The following is a 19,912-nucleotide window of genomic DNA, read 5'->3' as shown; positions in this document are numbered from 1 at the left end:
AAAAAACGCCCCAAAATATCTTGCTTATAGAACCAAGCAAATCAAACGGGTTGGCGACCCATGGGTTGAGACACACTGCGACCTGAAAACCCGAGGTATTATTTTAAAAGTCAGGAAAACTATAGTGCCTACATATCTTAAATCGAAAGTTGTGGGACTATATAGGGCGTTCTTTCACTATTGTACGTGAAAGGTTATGCAAAAAAAAAATAATAATACCGCATACCACAACGCATATTGTTTGGGTTAGGGTGCGGGTTAGCGTTTGGGTGAGGGTGGGTCAAGTAACATTATGTTTATTATTAATAATAACTTGACCCACCCTCAACCAAACGCTAACCCGCACCCTAACCCAAACAATATGTGTTGTGGTATGCGGCATTTGAAAAAAAAAAATTTTTATTAATTTTTACGTACAATAGTGAAAGAGCGCCCCCTGATGCCTGTCACTGCAGACCAGTGGTTCTCAACCTTTTTTCTTTCGTGGCCCCATCATTTACGTTTAAAAAAATTCTGTGGCCCGATAAATTTTAATCAAAGAAAAAACTGTAAAATAGGTTTAGAACAAAACATAGCAGAACATATTTCAAAACAGATTATTTATTCAACCGTGCATAAGTTAGACACTTTGACTGAACAATAAATTTACATTCCTTTTTAATTCCTCCCCAAGCCATTATTTCTGTAAAATTAAATACAGTGACACAAATGAAACTAAATCTAGCTTTTTTAATTGGTCTGTGGCCCACCTGAAATGTTCTTATGGCCCACTGGTAGTGGTAGAGAACCGCTGCAGCGCTGCTACAGAGCATTGTCATTTCGGCGAAATAATTGTTTTAAAATTTATATATTTTTATTGCCGTTTACCATAAGTCTACCCACCCTATGACAGTGTTTCTTAACCTTTTCACTTGGGGGCGCACCTAGAGACGTATGCATTTAAATGACTTAGAATTAGTAAGCAAAAATATTTGAAAAGCTTTTAGAGATAGGTCGATTTAAACCTCTCAAAAATATAAGTTTGTTTGCATTATTATTTTAGGTAAATGGTCTTTTCAACACGACCGGAATGTTTTTTATTCAACTTCATGAAAAAATATACATTCATTTTAGTGTTAGGTTTGTGATGTCCAGTGAATTTGTAACTGTGCATTACTTCACCGCATATTTAATTTATTTTAATGATTTTTTCAGTGCCTGTATATCACCATCACTTGAAGTAAATTGGGTTGCATATGAAGCAAGCGGGTCGATTATGAGCCTCTTTTATGTCTTTTTGCCTAATGAATCAACCTCACTCCTTCAAGGTAGATTGTCTGAGTCTGATTAGAAATCCACACCGATTTTGTTGGCTGGTGTTTAGCAAGCCAGCAAAAGCCGGCAAGCCACACAACCTGTCTGTGTAGGCTATCAACTGGCGACCAACTGGCAAAAATATTTACAGTATGAGAATAAAATGGGTGGGCTTGCGGGTGTGATTAATATCCTACGGCTAGAAGTTTTTCTGGTAAACGGTCTAACGGCTCAAACCGGTGTTTTTGCAATTTCTATCAGCACCAAAAAGCGAGCAACAGCAACACATTTCAAAATACGCAATAGCCTACGATAAATTCCATAGTATGTAATTATACATTAATTATTACTTATGACGCTACAGACACTCCAGCACAAAAGGAATATAACACGGCGGCTGATTTTCGCATTATACCCGAAAGGTTGCTATTTTTTTAACACAATTGACTTTTGTTAAAAAGTGCTTCATACGATTTGAGCGAAATGAACATGAACAAGGCAATAAGTCACACGAGTTGTAGCTTTTAGCAACACATTCAAGAACAAGATGTTTTCTTCTGTCGATAAGTCAGGCATTTTGTTGTTGTCTCTTTGTCTCGTTCATGTCCTTCCGTCACACATGATGAAAAACGTGAAACTGTGAAAAACATAAAAGAAAGGAGGGGTAGTGATTTGTTCGGAATTAAATTCTATTGAATTTTAACATTGAGCAACATCTACTTATAAATTTGCATTTTGTTTTAATTTGCACAATTCGTTCAATGTAAGTTTTAATATAACGACGCATCACAAGAAAATACGCTTTGAAGTTGCTGCTTATTCAATATTGCTTTCTTCAAAAGGCAGGAAATGGGGTTTTCCTAAAGTTGTGAGTTGAAAGCTAATGTTTCGCGTGTGGATAAATCATTATGCTTGATACGAGGTATTTTAAACTCGTGTGTAAACGCGGCTGCGTATGATCAGAGAAAAAAACAGACAAAACCCCAAAACGTACCAAATGTTTAAAAGAATTCGGAAATTTATCACAAAATTATTTCGTGCACAACAAAATTAAGTCGTGATTCACAAGCTTAACGCGTTGATTTCAAACTATTGAGATCCAAGCACAAAAATTAGGCTCTTTTAAAATTTATCAAAAGATCGTGCGATCGACGTAGCTTAGACTTGACTTCATAGATATAGACTATACATAATTTGCGAAATGCAATACATAATGGTTTAACAAAAAGTCACATAAAAACAGTTTACAGACCTTTCGGTCGGTAATTTTACTTATTTATTTTTAAATATTTTTAAAAGTATAATAGCTTTTCACCTGATAAACTAGGTAGAATCAGTGTAGCATTTATCATGCAATATTACTTGATATTGGCTAATTCTACGTCACTATACACGTGACCGTTGTCCACTGACGCGTGACCTAACGCCGAATCGTGCGCTTTGATCGTTTAGCAATCTATTCTATTATATACGTCTTACTGATAGCAGCTTGAATCACCGCTCTGTTTATCATGTGTTTCTGAGATTTGTTAATATACTCGACGGGCAACATCTACTGAGTGAAGTGTCTTTGCCTAGAGTACAAGAAGTTAAGGACAGGTATTCTAGCGGCCTGCTCCTTTGGAGTCGGATTAAGAACTTGTAAGAGTCTAGGCAGCCGTCGGCACTCGTCTTCAGAGCCAGCAGCCTTCTTACCCCTAACTAAACACCCCGATTCGCCACATCAGTTATTGTGAAATCCATGATTCCAAGCGGTTGTTTATTTAGCTTTGCTGATGCTATGAGTCGTCTTAACGTATCGTTCGACTAAATCAATTCTTCCAAACGCTGGCTTCTTGCTGGTTCCAAACACAATAGTTTTCAGAGTTCGTTCGACGACTTTTCTTGTCCATAAGAAATAGAGTTCTTCCTCACTCGATGGCAACAATTTGATGCAACGTTGGTTGAATTATGAGAATCATTAATTGTCTTTTTGCCTAATGAATCAACCTCACTCCTTCAAGGTAGATTGTCTGAGTCTGATTACAAATCCACACAGTTTTTGTTGGCTGGTGTTTAGCAAGCCAGCCAGAAGCTGGCAAGTGTAATGATTTATGTTTCTATTGTTAACTCTGATTTCTATGGTATTTGCTTCTGTGCGTTTCTCCTTTCTTTTCCTTGCCTCTCTCCGTAATTATCATTATACGTCCCGCGTCTTGTTGCATTCTTTCCCTCCCTTTATAACTCGTGTAACTTTCCTATGCTTCGTCAGTCTTTGTCAGTTTCTCTTATTGGGTACTCTTTTATATTCGTTACTAATAACGTTCTTCAGAGACCGAACAAGAAGATGAAGAAGACAGCACAGAGAAAGAAGAGTAAAATCAGGATCTCATGCTAGGGGGCCAGAATAACGCACCCCTAATATCTAATAGTACCCCCGATCCAGGGGGGAAAAAGCGCACCACAGTGTTTTCATAATAATGTTTCACACCCAAAAACTCAACCCCCCAACTTTTAAAGTAAACTAAAATGGAGACCAACTTAAAAATCGCAACTTTTAATGTCAACGAACTAACCGATAAGACCAAACGCCACGCCATTTTTTCCTACCTAAAAAAATCATCTATAGATACTTATCTTTTGCAGGAGACCCACTCGACACCACAGGTTGAGTCAACCTGGGCTGCTGAGTGGACTCCTGGTGTTTCTTATTTTAATTCATCTCCCTCTATTTGACATGGAATTTCTATCAGAAAACATTGAGAACCATGAACTAATTTTGCATGGTAGACTTGCCATATCTTAGTAAATATGTGGACAAAATTTAAGTGCAAATTTTTACTGGGGTCATAGGTAACTGGGATATTAAAAGGACCCCACTTTTTGCTTTTTTTTTCGTTTCAACCCATGTTTCACAATAAATATTTTCCAACCCCTTTAATATTTTGTACTGAAATTTTCGCAGTTAAGAGATAATCCTGTAAACAACACTTCTACCAATTTTTAGTCAAATCCAAAAATGGGGTCTTGGCGAGGTTTCAAAATTAGGGGAAAATTTTAGCCGAGTGCTCGGAAAGGCCAACTTTGGATGTCTATGACCTTTTAGAGTGACAATGTAAACTATGTTTTTTTTAATATTTGGTAGAAGTACTATCACCTGTAAAAAAATTGGGCTGTTACCTTATTTAGTTTAACAGTAATAGGGCGTCAAACATGGTCCAAAATAGAAAAATTGCGCCCCCTCGGCAGACCCCCAAACTAAAAGCTTTATAACTCTGGCGTTTGTCGACAAATTACGCTCAAATTTTGCAGGTGTTCATTATATAGGATAGTGAAAAGGTGTGTAAAATTTAAGGGAAACCGGAGAGGTTGAATTTCTTGACTGTGTGAATTGACACGGAATGGCCCACCAGTGGTTCTCAACCTTATAAGTGTCCTGGCTACCTTCCATTAGCACTTAACACTTTGTGCTCCCTTTGCTCATGAATTCGAAAAACACTTTAAATACATCATAAGAGAGGTCTCTGGACATAACGCAAACCAAAACAAAATGGTTTAACTGGCTAAAAATTAAAATATAACATGCCTGTTGCCCCCTGAATAATTCTCCGTGCTCCCCCTGGGGCCCAAAGGACACGGTTGAACAATGCTGTCTTTATTATTATGTTTTTTATTTCATGAAACAAAACCATTTATTTGAATTTTTTTATACCTAGTTAATAAATTTTCAGTTAGTGAAAATTTGAAATTGATAAAATTAATAAAAAAATGTACCCAGTTGTCATATTTATGCAAAATTAAGGCAATTCTAATCATCGAAAACAAAAAAAAATAGTAGTCTAAAACGAATATTTATCATGTAAATTTTAGAATATTACATCTAGAATTATATCAAAACATTTAAATCTAGATGAAAATTATCTAAAATAGCAACCATGTGTCTGGTCAAATTTATGCGGCTATCTGTTCCATCTCCCTGGTTTTATTAGGTTTGATACGATGGTATTTGCTATAATCAATTTTATAACATACTGTGTAAATTGAAACCTCAGGTAACAGGCAGTGGTATAACCTCCACACTATCAACAAACATAGTTAACAAAATGTCTGCGAAGTTTCATACTTTGTCTTATTTCTTGTATGTATTTGTTTTTCTAGAACTTTATACAATATGTTGAATAGAAATATTTCAGCCAATGTGTTATTGTATGTCTTTTCTATAGTTGTATGTAAAGTTGCAAAAGTCAGTGTATTAACACATTTTTTGGTCACTTTTTATTGTATTATAAAGTGCTCAAATTTGAAACCTAATTACCAATTTCTAATTGTAAAAATAAGAACCACTTTAGAAAGTCAAAATACTATGTTGTCTAAAGATTATTTTGCAAACATAAAAATTGAAAAAAAACTGCAGAAAGCTTCGAAAAGTCTTCGGAAGTCATAAACTATAAATGCAATTTTCATATAGAAGAAATAATCACATAGTGTTTTAAGCATCATTTTTGAAACTAGCACCCCAACAAATGGGGGAATAGCATTTTACTACAGGCTTTTGCTGCAAAATAAAGCCTCCAGAGAGATAAAAGCACTCAATAATTAAAAAACGACCTATTTTCACATAGTGGTCAAATATTCAAAAAATAAAATCTTCGAAACCGCTTATCACAGAACCCTCAAATTTGTTGCAATCTTATTAACTGTTTAAAATATAAAGAAAATCTAAGAACATGGGTTCCGGCCCTTTAAATTAGACATGGAATGACCCAATAATAAATTTTAAAGAAGAAAGCCGAATATGTTAGGTTTTAAAGTTTAACTTTATGAGTACCAGATTATAAACCCTCAAACCCGTTTGAGGCGCAATTAACATCGCATCGCCGTGAACGTGGAAAAAGCAGTAACTTTTATCGTATGACCCACCGGTGGGTCACAACACAGTAGCCAAATTTTCTGCAAGACCCACTGGTTGATCGCATAGCAGTGAACGTGTTAAAGATGACTCAAGCAATTTTCACCTTTTCACGGGTTACAGTTTAATCGCTTCTTACAGTATGTTTCATCACTTATTGTTTTCCATTCGGTAACATTTGGTACATTTCAAACCTTGGATGAAAAAAGCCGAAAAAGCCAAACGCTAATTAAATAAAGTCAAAACACATAAAAGGCTTTAATAATTACTATAAGGTAATTTGTGTGATAATAAATAACCTTTAAGGTCCAAGTTTATGTGGTAAGGTAAAATGACAAACATAACACGTTCACAACATACCAAACAAAATGAAAATTTTGATCTTAGGAAAAGCTCAGTTATCCTATACCTTTAGGCTGAAAATGTAATATTTTTTGTCAAGTTTTTTATTGAAAAATACTTTGATTTGATGAGATTACCCTAAAGCGCAGTGTTTCTCAACCTTTTTGCTGTCTGCTAAAAGTAATAAAGCGGGGCTTTGCTAACTTGGTCCACTTCACTTAACTGTTTGAGGGACCAATACTTTAAATTTAAGTATGAGCCATTTTCTTTGTATTGCTTGCGATTTTCCCAAATGTGTGAAATATTGGGGCTCTTGCGGTTCGATATGTAGAAAGTAGGGTTGGCAAGTCTGTCAATTGACTGGTCAAATGCGGTCAATTGACGGCACTTTATTTAACAGGTACTCGCATTTGATTCAAATGTTGTAAATTTGTTAAGGGTTGTTTTGAGATTTGAGTTTTTAATAGAATCGATTGTAACTTTTTTTAATAATTCAAATATAAAATGGTGGTTGTTTTGAGATTTGAGTATTTAATAGAATCGATTGTAACTTTTTTTAATAATTCAAATATAAAATGGTGGGGTTTACCTGATGCAAACACATGTTCTGTGGTAATAACGAAGTGTTTGGAATGACAAAGTAGATTTATGTTGTTTAGAATAAATGCACTAGGGTTGGGCATTTGACCAAATATTGTCCTATTTGACGAGTATTTGACTGGTCAATTAACCAAATTTTATTTGACTAATCAATAGCCCAACCCTAATGCATTTATTCTAACAAAATAAATCTACTTTGCTATTACAAACACTTTGTTACTACCACAGAACATGTGTTTGCATCAGGTAAACCCTATGATTTTATATTTGAGTTCTCTAAAAAAGTTACAATCAAGATTATTGAAATCTGAAATCACAAAACAACCCTAAAAAAATGTACACTATTTGAATCCAATATAAGTATTTGACCAGTTAAATAAAGTGTGGTCAATTGGCCGTATTTGACCGGTCAATTGACAGGTTTGCCAACCCTAAAATGCACTATATGATTAATCGCGTTTGTCATAAAAGGAAACACTAGTTGGGATATACCACAATCTTAGGCTAGTTAGGAATTTAGAAGAACCAAATCCCTCGTCTCTACTGGACCCTGGTGATGATTTAGAAAATTCAGATAGTGCAAAAGTTGTGAGGAGAAAATATTTTTTTACTGATGCATTTACTTGTTAAATTTTGTTAACTTGGTGCAAAGAGATTATAACCATGAGGACAAACTCTCACTTTTGCCTTTTTTCTTTTGCCTTTAAGCAATGCATTCTACTTTCGACAGCCGTCACGGTCTGATTCACAATAAGAAAAACATCATCTTTTCGATTTAAGCCTGTTATAAAAATGTACGCTTTTGGCGTAATCTGTTGTTTAATGACCCCTAGTCCTAATTTAAACCGTTTTCTGTTTACAAAATTGACTTGGTAGGACAGGCAAGGTTATCACAAGTTGCGTGACACTTTCTTAGGACCCTACTGTACATTTTTGAAAGGTGTATTACTGTTAAAATGTACGCGATTGAGCTATGTCGTTGATTTCGGGGCTCTTTCCATTTGGTACGTAGAAAGTAACGCAAAAAACGGTCTACAAATGCCGCTTAACGCAACGCACATCATTATTTTATTATTAATAATAATGTTTTACCAACCCAAACTCAAACCCGCACCGTAACCCAAATAATGTGCGTTGCGGTATGCGGTATTTGTTGACCTTTTTTGCGTTACTTTCTACGTACCAAATCGATGGAGCGCCTTGGTTACCACTTCTAGGCGTTAAGATTTATGTGAGGAATAGCCTTATAAATTAAATTAATACCACTTCGTTTGTTCTAAATCTCAAGGTGCCGAACTCATTAAACTTAACTATATGGCGGTGTTAATTAACTCCTTAATGTAAATGATATAGGTATTTTGCATTGTACACTGTACAGAGCCTATTACAGAAAAAGCAACTTTTGGTAAACCAAACCCATAAATGATTTGGCTTTAGTGTACAAATTTTAGTAAAAATTGTAGAATTCCAAATTTGATGAGTGTGCCGCAAATTAAAATTCTTTTTCGAGGACGTCGCAAAAAAAGTTTGCGAACCACTGCCTTAAATTACTATTGGAATACAAATGTATCTATTTCTATATTACTGTTTAAGATCCCAAATTTAGCGGTGGGGCGCAGTGGTACTATGCAGCTTGCGAAAAAAATTTTGAAGTGCAAATTTTGTCTGTCCCTTGGTGGTAATTAAGCTTAAAAATTAGTAATTTGCCAGCTTTTCTTACATAAAGTAAGTTGGAATAATATTTGGTTGTATACCAATTTAATTTAAATAAACAAATTTGCTGTACTTGGTAAATGGTAGCGGCCATTGCTCATTTAGGAAATGTTCTTTACGCTATATATATTTATCCTAAAGAATACTTTCCATACAGTAATTTTTCTTTAGTATGCCGTGTTCAGTGCGCAAATTAAATTTATGCCGTACTGCTGCTCTAAATAGTCTTCTATATACCTGTTCCAGTGTTACAAATTAAGACACATTCAAATTGATACCATAAACTAAAAAGTAATACCAAATTCTTTGAAAACATCGTTTAAACCAGCGGTTCCCAACCTTTTTGGTGCCGTGACCCTTTTATAACATTTGCCAAGTTGCGGTGACCCCAAGGATAAAATTAGTTGGGTTGATCCTCCTTCACTGCACTTTTGGAGCTAACTAGTAGGCTACTAGGCTATATATTAATTTTGACTTCTAAATAAATAAACAACACAACAAATCAACTTATAAACACAACAATTTGTTCAGTGAGAAGGCTGTGCTTGCTTCTTTTTAGCCATATCTTCAATCATTGGAGCAGTCTTTGCAAGAGCACAACGCAGATCATCTTCCGCATTAAGTCTGCTCCTGTATTTAGATTTTATAACCAACAAGCTTAAAAAGCCTGTTTCACAAAGGTATGTTGTTGGAAAAGGAAGAATCAGGTGCAATGCGATCTCAGACAGAACGGGATATGACTGCAAACTCTTGATCCAAAATTTGGTAACTGACATTGAAGAAAAATCAGTTTTTGCTGCATCACTGGTAATGAGTTCAATGAACTCCTCTTGTGCATTCTCAGGAACATCTTCAACTCTGATGGTGAATGGGCTTCTAGCAAGTGCAAATGGTGTGTCAGGTAAATTAGGAAAATATCTTGAAATTTCTTCTTCAAGAATTTTGAAGTGTTCTTTGACAGAAAGTATTGTTCTATTCATTGTTTCCTGTTCAATATCATTTTCCTCAAAGAAAGCAGATAAGTTCGGCAACATGTAAATTCTATTTTCATCCAATTTTTTTTGCCAAAGTTGAAGTTTCAACTTGAATGCTCGGATCTTTTCTGACAAATCTAGGCATGTTGCATTTGGTCCTTGGAGAGACAAATTTAACTCATTTAAGATTGCAAAGATGTCAACCAAGTAAGCAATTTTGTGAAGTTGGTTTTTGTCGCCGAAAAGTGCTTCAAACTGTGGTTTAGATTTTTGATTAAAAAATGTTTTCAATTCATCACGAAGATCAAAAACACGTTTCAAAACTTTGCCTCTGGACAACCATCTCACACTAGTGTGAAATAACAGAACATTATTGGATGCATCCAACTCACTGCCAACTTTTGAAAATAGGCGGCTGTTTAAAGCACTAGCTTTTACAAAATTCACGACACTTACAACGCTTTTCATTGTATCTTGGAATTCTTGTGGCAAAGTCTTCGTTGCTAACACTTGTCGATGAATCATACAGTGAGTTCCGATGGCTTTCGGTGATGCATTGATTACCAAACGTTGAAATCCAGACCTACATCCCAGCATTGCTGGAGCACCGTCTGTGCAAACACCATAAACATTTTCCCAAGGAATGCCATGATTTTGCAGAAATGATCCAACTGTGTCAAAGACATCGCGTGCAGTAGTTGTCGTTTCAAGTGGTTTGCAAAAAAGAAACTCATCTTTGAAATCACCTTCATAAATGTACCTCACGTAAACCAGTAACTGAGAACAGTTTGCCACATCTGTTGATTCATCAAGCTGGATACTAAATATTCCAAGTGGAGCTGATTTCATTTCCTGGATTACTTGCTCCATAATATCAGCAGACATGTCGTCTATTCTTCTACTGACGGTGTTATTAGACAAGGATATTGTATTCAGTTTGTTACCATATTCAGCTCCAAGCATAACTCGAACAACGTCTTTGGTTGCTGGCAGCAGCAACTCCTCGGCAATGGTGTGAGGTTTCTTGGCTTTGGCGATTCTGAGAGCCACCAAATATGAAGCTTCAATGGCTGCCACATTTTGCTGTTGGTACTTGCCCCCAGAATCCAGCCTGTTTTTTTTGACACAATCAGCTTTGTTCTTAAAATACTGGACATCCTTGCCCGCAAAGTTTGGATGCTTAGCGTCAAAATGGCGTTTCATTTTGTTGGGCTTCATCGATTCGGCTGACATAATTGTGTTGCAAATGACACATTGTGGCTTTTCAATTCCTGCGTCAACTACGAAAGTAAATCCATACTTCAAAAATTCCTCACAATATTTTCTTTTCCTAGGCCTAATACTTGTCTCTCGATTCATCATGGGAAATCTGAAATTTTACAAAATAAATTTTAGTTTAATGCGCCCGTTATTATTAAACTCTTTCCAACGGGTACTTTTTTGCTTTTTTTAAGTCTAGCAAATGTTATCAGTCGCTTTTGAAAATTCTGTAGGCTAGGCTAGCTATCGTAGGCTACCTATGGTTGATGCCGGGAATTCAATAGTAAGCCTACACTGGCTTGCCTAGGCTATCAACTGATGCAAAAATAATAGTCTAGCTCTCAACATGCTTCCTGGCTGCTCAATGTTTGAAGATTTAACTTTTTTTCTCACAAATATCAACAAAAATCGCGACCTCAAGTCCAAATTTTGCTTAAATGCATTTCAGCAATCAGCAATTAAATTGTTATTTTCATGGTAAAGGCCTTTGTGACGTAATGAATTACCTGAAATCAAACGAGTAAATTCTGTAATTTTTCATGGCCGCTAAACTGCCGTTAAAATCTTGCTTTCCGAGCATATTTGCCATTATTAAACGAAAATCCTGTAATGAGGCCCAGGGTGTTCTGGTTTGTCTAGTACTCTAGTAAAATCGCGATGCGCTCTGCGGTGAGCTGACCATTGTTAAGAGTTAACTTTCTAAATTTCTAAACTAATGAAATTCTAAACTTTTCAGAAGGCCTCAGGTGACCCGAGGCAAATTGTCAGGCGACCCCAGTTGGGGTCGCGACCCACAGGTTGGGAACCTCTGGTTTAAACGAAAATTTTTTGCACCTTGGTTTGCTGTATGAAATATTTAACTAGCAAATATTATTGGTGGTGTGCTGTTTGTGCGAGTGAAGCAAGCAATTACCATTTGTAAGGTAGTTACATTTGGAATCAGTAGTTACCAGATGTCACTGAATTCAGTTAATAATTTTGCAAATTATATTATATTTGATTGCTCAGTATTGGAGTATGTTATTATAATGTTAAACTTCTCCACTTGGTTTATTTTTATAGAACTTGCTCATATTTACTAGTATAATAAGAACACATATTATTCGTCTGTAACTGTGATTCAGCCATTCTGGGATTATGTTGGACATTGCTTAAAGACATATCAACAGTACACTGGGAAAAAAATATATATATTCAGTCTATTCCTCAAAGATACAACAAACCTCTGGTAAGATTATTGTGACAATGAGATCATAGTGTAAGGCAAACCATTATGGAATAGAGTATCTATTTTACTTATAAACAAAACTTTAAACTGCTAACTGTCCATGGGTAAAGTTTATCTAGTTTAGGGCTACCCAAGTTTTCAGGCTGTGACCTCATTTATTATATTAAACTTTTTGACCCACTAGGTTTAACAGTTTAAAAAATAACATTTCTCGATGACTGTCTGCTTTGGCATGCTTTTATTGAAGTAATGTGCGTTTCATAATTTGCCATTAACATACCAAACAGAAAAAATAACAATTTTATGAATGTAGCACTTTGTGTAAAATTTAACTCCATGAGCAACCCCCAGTTTGGAAAGCCCTGGTCTAGTTATACAAAACTTCCGAGTAATTTTACCAATGTTTTGTTTGTGTATGTTACACTGTTTTTCTATTATTCAGGTTGGAAAACTGATTGGGAACCTCTACTTAAAAAGTTCTGGTCACAGAATGAGCAGATTATTTAAAGAGTAAAATAAATTCCTTCAAATTTTCCCCCCTTTGACCATTTGTTGTTCTGTAAGAAGCCTATTAATTAATGTGAAACTTTATTCTCTTGTAGATAACATATGACACTGCTTTACACAAATTCCTACTGGTAATTGTTTGGGCTTTTCAGTGATTTTGATTTTTTAAGTCAGGGTTGTCCAAGGTTGCACAGTATTTCTTACATATTCTTTACGGGCCACAAAGCAGACTATACATGCGTGCCAGGAGCAGATAAACGATTTTCGTTTGTAACTGTCGAAAGATATATAAACTGCACAAACTTTCTGCTATCACCAAATTGTGCACAAATAAAATCGAGCGATAATAACTTTTTTGCCAAGTGATAGTAAACTGGTTTGTTTAATGGTGTAATCGGAAAAATGTAACCCTAACCAAACCATTGCAGGATGCTCGCTGATTGTTGGTCACTTATATTTCTTTAAAATAAACCCTGTACGCATTACAATAATTCAACAGTGCTTCGCGAGCCACAAACAACGATGTCGGGCCTGGGTTTTGGACCACCCTGCCTTAAGTAATCAATTTTTGTTAAAAGAGTCATTATTTTCCTACTTATTGGTACACCTTATATGCAAACTCAGGCAAGCAAAACAAAATAATGTTTATTTAAAATTTATTTGGTTAAACGTGGTAAGAATCAATCAATTTAAAGAATAAATAAAGTTCTTTATTGACACCAGATTCCAGAGGCCACTTCAGTATTGTTTTCGTTTTGTCTAGTACCTGGTCAACAGCGTCTGTATGAACACAATTTATCGACCAATATATTGCAAATGTTTTTTTATAATTTTATTAAATTATCTCTTTGCACTGATTTAGTATACTTAAATTTCAAAGTGTGTATTACAAAGTAAACGTTTTGTTTTATATGAATAAAATATTTATAAATTTTTACTTTGTCGTCAAAAGAGTTGTTAAGTTATTACTTATTCTGAATAAATTTCAGCAAATAAATTATAGACTCTAAAAGTATAGTGGCTTAATTTAGAGTAAATAAAAATATCCACACAGAACTAGGTAGCATATTGTACAGGTTTGAAATCAGGACTGCTGAGTCGGCCTCGAGGAGTCGGTTTGTTTTGCTGGAGTCGGACTCGGGACTCGAGTAAGACCATGTAAAACTACACGAGTCTCTAGTCTGAAATGCGCAGTAAACTAATATGACCACCAACTGAAAATTGTAAAGGTGGAATAGCATGTGGTGGAATATTTTCAAACCATGTATTATGAATGAGTTATACGACAACCCTATAAGTGGTAGCTAAATATCCATGTAATTTTGGTTACGTAAATTGGCGGAATACAGGCTGTTTAGTCAGGGCCGGACTCGGGACTCGACAAAATGCCACATTTAACTGGAGTCGGACTAGGGTTATTTTTAACCGACTCCGCAGTACTGTTTGAAATAGATATTTTTTGTCATTTTCAATGTAAGTTTGCGAAAACTATTTTTTACCTCGAGTGCTTCTCATCTTTTCTCCCTTATAGCAAAAGTTTGGAGCTTACTTGCTGGAGGTTGTAGTTGAATATATCAAAGCCCATGTATAGAAGTAGGTGACATCTTGTAAACAGCTTAAATATATATATATCTTTATTCAGTTTAAACTTGATTGGATAACTGGTTGTAAAAGAATAAAGATTATTATTACATTTAATTTCAACAGATTAGAAAGCTGCGTAATCTGGTGATTTCCTTTTTTAAATGAACAATATTACTCACTAAATTTGTGTTCACCAAACCCTATCCACTAAACTGGTACCAAACTGTGTAATGTTAATATTTCTTAACACCAAAACTAAAGAATAATTGAATATATTACAAGATCCCTACTCTAATTTGCTTTAAGTGTTTTACTGTAATGCTAAAATAAACGAAACTGGGGCAATAAAAATAACTTTAAACAATATTGTAATATTTTGTTTATTGTACTTATTGTACTATATAAGCGAACACAAAAAGTTGAACCAAAAGGCTTACTAGTAATAATAAAAAAATGTAAATTCCTCTCCGGCACCCCGGTTTGGAACCACTGGTCTACTCTACAGCAACGCGTTGTACGCTTCCGCAGTCATTAACTTGACGACGTTGGCGCGCCAACGAGTGTGTTACCATATTATATACCGGTAGTACTTATGGTCAGCTCATATTGTATGCCCTTTTTTAAGTGCGTTTACACGAAACTCGACAATGAAAGTTTGACACCTAATTCAAACATAACTTTTAAACTGTCAGAAATGTCGAACCTTAATATATATAAGCTGGTTGCTCCAAAATTTTACTTAACCAACATGCAAGTCAAGCCCAGTTGTTTACGTTTTACTATTATGCACTAGAGCGGAACGCTGTCGAAAGTAGAACAATGTGCTACGTCACAGTTTGTCCTCATGGTTATAATCTCTTTGCTTGGTGGTTGTAGTAATAGCAAAAATTACTACAATATGAAATACTTCTATACAGTATTGTTTGCAAGATGGGCATGGTTTTGCAAATATTCTTATAGATAGTCAAAAAATAATTGTTTTACAAACCATAGTACTTGAGCCAAAACGTTTATAAATTTATTTAAAGTTAAAGTTTATTTTTAACTTTAATTGCATTATGATAGTATGTATAGTATTTGACCTATTTGACGAGTATTTGACCGGTCAATTGATCGGATTTTATTTGACTGGTCAAATGCCCAACCCTAGTAGAAAGTAACGCAAAAAAATAAAAATCTACAAATACCTCATATCGCAATGCATATCATATCATTTGGGTTGAGGTGCGGGTTCGAGTTTGGGTGGGTCAAGCATTAATATATTTATTATTCATAAAAATGCTTGACCCACCAAAACACAAAGCACCTTAACCCAAATAATATAAGTTACTTTCTATGTATTCAAACAAGAAAAAACGCCCCAAAATATCTTGCTTATAGAACCAAGCAAATCAAACGGGTTGGCGACCCATGGGTTGAGAAACACTGCGACCTGAAAACCCGAGGTATTATTTTAAAAGTCAGGAAAACTATAGTGCCTACATATCTTAAATCGAAAGTTGTGGGACTATATAGGGCGCTCTTTCACTATTGTACGTGAAAAGTTATGCAAACAAAAAAATAATAATAATACCGCATACCACAACGCATATTGTTTGGGTTAGGGTGCGGGTTAGCGTTTGGGTGAGGGTGGGTCAAGTAATATTATGTTTATTATTAATAATAACTTGACCCATCCTCAACCAAACGTTAATCCGCACCCTAACCCAAACAATATGTGTTGTGGTATGCGGCATTTGAAAAAAAATTTTTTTATTAATTTTTACGAACAATAGTGAAAGAGCGCCCCCTGATGCCTGTCACTGCAGACCAGTGGTTCTCAACCTTTTTTCTTTCGTGGCCCCATCATTTACGTTCCAAAAAATGCTGTGGCCCGATAAATTTTAATCAAAGAAAAAACTGTAAAATAGGTTTAGAACAAAACATAGCAGAATATATTTCAAAACAGATTATTTATTCAACCGTGCATAAGTTAGACACTTTGACTGAACAATAAATTTACATTCCTTTTTAATTCCTCCCCAAGCCATTATTTCTGTAAAATTAAATATAGTGACACAAATGAAACTAAATCTAGCTTTTTTAATTGCTCTGTGGCCCACCTGAAATGTTCTTATGGCCCACTGGTAGTGGTAGAGAAAGTGTTTCTCAACCTTTTCACTTGGGGGCGCACCTAGAGACGTATGCATTTAAATGACTTAGAATTAGTAAGCAAAATATATTTGAAAAGCTTTTAGAGATAGGTCGATTTAAACCTCTCAAAAATATAAGTTTGTTTGCATTATTATTTTAGGTAAATGGTCTTTTCAACACGACAGGAATGTTTTTTATTCAACTTCATGAAAAAATATACATTCATTTTAGTGTTAGGTTTGTGATGTCCAGTGAATTTGTAACTGTGCATTACTTCACCGCATATTTAATTTATTTTAATGAATTTTTCAGTGCCTGTATATCACCATCACTTGAAGTAAATTGGGTTGCATATGAAGCAAGCGGGTCGATTATGAGCCTCTTTTATGTCTTTTTGCCTAATGAATCAACCTCACTCCTTCAAGGTAGATTGTCTGAGTCTGATTAGAAATCCACACCGATTTTGTTGGCTGGTGTTTAGCAAGCCAGCAAAAGCCGGCAAGCCACACAACCTGTCTGTGTAGGCTATCAACTGGCGACCAACTGGCAAAAATATTTACAGTATGAGAATAAAATGGGTGGGCTTGCGGGTGTGATTAATATCCTACGGCTAGAAGTTTTTCTGGTAAACGGTCTAACGGCTCAAACCGGTGTTTTCGCAATTTCTATCACCACCAAAAAGCGAGCAACAGCAACACATTTCAAAATACGCAATATCCTACGATAAATTCCATAGTATGTAATTATACATTAATTATTACTTATGACGCTACAGACACTCCAGCACAAAAGGAATTGCCGTCGTGAATATAACACGGCGGCTGATTTTCGCATTATACCCGAAAGGTTGCTATTTTTTTAACACAATTGACTTTTGTTAAAAAGTGCTTCATACGATTTGAGCGAAATGAACATGAACAAGGCAATAAGTCACACGAGTTGTAGCTTTTAGCAACACATTCAAGAACAAGATGTTTTCTTCTGTCGATAAGTCAACGAACGACAGGCATTTTGTTGTTGTCTCTTTGTCTCGTTCATGTCCTTCCGTCACACATGATGAAAAACGTGAAACTGTGAAAAACATAAAAGAAAGGAGGGGTAGTGATTTGTTCGGAATTAAATTCTATTGAATTTTAACATTGAGCAACATCTACTTATAAATTTGCATTTTTTTTTAATTTGCACAATTCGTTCAATGTAAGTTTTAATATAACGACGCATCACAAGAAAATACGCTTTGAAGTTGCTGCTTATTCAATATTGCTTTCTTCAAAAGGCAGGAAATGGGGTTTTCCTAAAGTTGTGAGTTGAAAGCTAATGTTTCGCGTGTGGATAAATCATTATGCTTGATACGAGGTATTTTAAACTCGTGTGTAAACGCGGCTGCGTATGATCAGAGAAAAAAACAGACAAAACCCCAAAACGTACCAAATGTTTAAAAGAATTCGGAAATTTATCACAAAATTATTTCGTGCACAACAAAATTAAGTCGTGATTCACAAGCTTAACGCGTTGATTTCAAACTATTGAGATCCAAGCACAAAAATTAGGCTCTTTTAAAATTTATCAAAAGATCGTGCGATCGACGTAGCTTAGACTTGACTTCATAGATATAGACTATACGCAATACATAATGGTTTAACAAAAAGTCACATAAAAACAGTTTACAGACCTTTCGGTCGGTAATTTTACTTTTTATTTTTAAATATTTTTAAAAGTATAATAGCTTTTCACCTGATAAACTAGGTAGAATCAGTGTAGCATTTATCATGCAATATTACTTGATATTGGCTAATTCTACGTCACTATACACGTGACCGTTGTCCACTGACGCGTGACCTAACGCCGAATCGTGCGCTTTGATCGTTTCGCAAGCTATTCTAGCGGCTTGAATCACCGCTCTGTTTATCATGTGTTTCTGAGATTTGTTAATATACTCGACGGGCAACATCTACTGAGTGAAGTGTCTTTGCCTAGAGTACAAGAAGTTAAGGACAGGTATTCTAGCGGCCTGCTCCTTTGGAGTCGGATTAAGAACTTGTAAGAGTCTAGGCAGCCGTCGGCACTCGTCTTGAGAGCCAGCAGCCTTCTTACCCCTAACTAAACACCCCGATTCGCCACATCAGTTATTGTGAAATCCATGATTCCAAGCGGTTGTTTCTTTAGCTTTGCTGATGCTATGAGTCGTCTTAACGTATCGTTCGACTAAATCAATTCTTCCAAACGCTGGCTTCTTGCTGGTTCCAAACACAATAGTTTTCAGAGTTCGTTCGACGACTTTTCTTGTCCATAAGAAATAGAGTTCTTCCTCACTCGATGGCAACAATTTGATGCAACGTTGGTTGAATTATGAGAATCATTAATTGTCTTTTTGCCTAATGAATCAACCTCACTCCTTCAAGGTAGATTGTCTGAGTCTGATTACAAATCCACACAGTTTTTGTTGGCTGGTGTTTAGCAAGCCAGCCAGAAGCTGGCAAGTGTAATGATTTATGTTTCTATTGTTAACTCTGATTTCTATGGTATTTGCTTCTGCGCGTTTCTCCTTTCTTTTCCTTGCCTCTCTCCGTAATTATCATTATACGTCCCGCGTCTTGTTGCATTCTTTCCCTCCCTTTATAACTCGTGTAACTTTCCTATGCTTCGTCAGTCTTTGTCAGTTTCTCTTATTGGGTACTCTTTTATATTCGTTACTAATAACGTTCTGCAGAGACCGAACAAGAAGATGAAGAAGACAGCACAGAGAAAGAAGAGGAAAATCAGGATCTCATGCTGATAGGGGGCCATAATAACGCACCCCTAATATCTAATAGTACCCCCGATCCAGGGGGGAAAAAGCGCACTTGCGATTTCTCTCCTTTAGAGGAGGAGCAAGCCTGCAAACACTCGCTCAAGGAGTGCTTGCAATGTAATGGGGCGATCACACCCCTGATTGCACACACTACCAGGAGAGCAACTCCTTCCCTAGCAACTTTACCACAGTGTTTTCATAATAATGTTTCACACCCAAAAACTCAACCCCCCAACTTTTAAAGTAAACTAAAATGGAGACCAACTTAAAAATCGCAACTTTTAATGTCAAATAACTAACCGATAAGACCAAACGCCACGCCATTTTTTCCTACCTAAAAAAATCATCTATAGATACTTATCTTTTGCAGGAGACCCACTCGACACCACAGGTTGAGTCAACCTGGGCTGCTGAGTGGACTCCTGGTGTTGCTTATTTTAATTCAGCTCCCTCTATTTGACATGGAATTTCTATCAGAAAACATTGAGAACCATGAACTAATTTTGCATGGTAGACTTGCCATATCTTAGTAAATATGTGGACAAAATTTAAGTGCAAATTTTCACTGGGGTCATGGGTAACTGGGCCACTTTTTGCTT

General features: G+C 35.8%; 1 protein-coding gene across 1 annotated transcript in view; it reads right to left on the bottom strand.

Annotated features, from left to right (window-relative positions):
* Positions 1–9,363: 9,363 nt before the first annotated feature.
* LOC146136255 (uncharacterized) overlaps positions 9,364–19,912 on the bottom strand; it is a 31,163-nt gene continuing 20,614 nt past the window's right edge. Inside the window, exon 3 of the mRNA XM_083396193.1 lies at positions 9,364–11,179. Coding sequence (XP_083252319.1) covers positions 9,364–11,179 — 1,816 coding nt within the window. The remainder of the gene's footprint in view (positions 11,180–19,912) is intronic.

Source organism: Ascidiella aspersa, chromosome 8, assembly GCF_963924565.1.
Source record: "Ascidiella aspersa chromosome 8, kaAscAspe10.2, whole genome shotgun sequence".
Taxonomy (NCBI): Eukaryota; Metazoa; Chordata; class Ascidiacea; order Phlebobranchia; family Ascidiidae; genus Ascidiella; species Ascidiella aspersa.
Note: the sequence above shows the minus strand (reverse complement) of the source record. Positions and strands in the feature narration are given on the sequence as shown.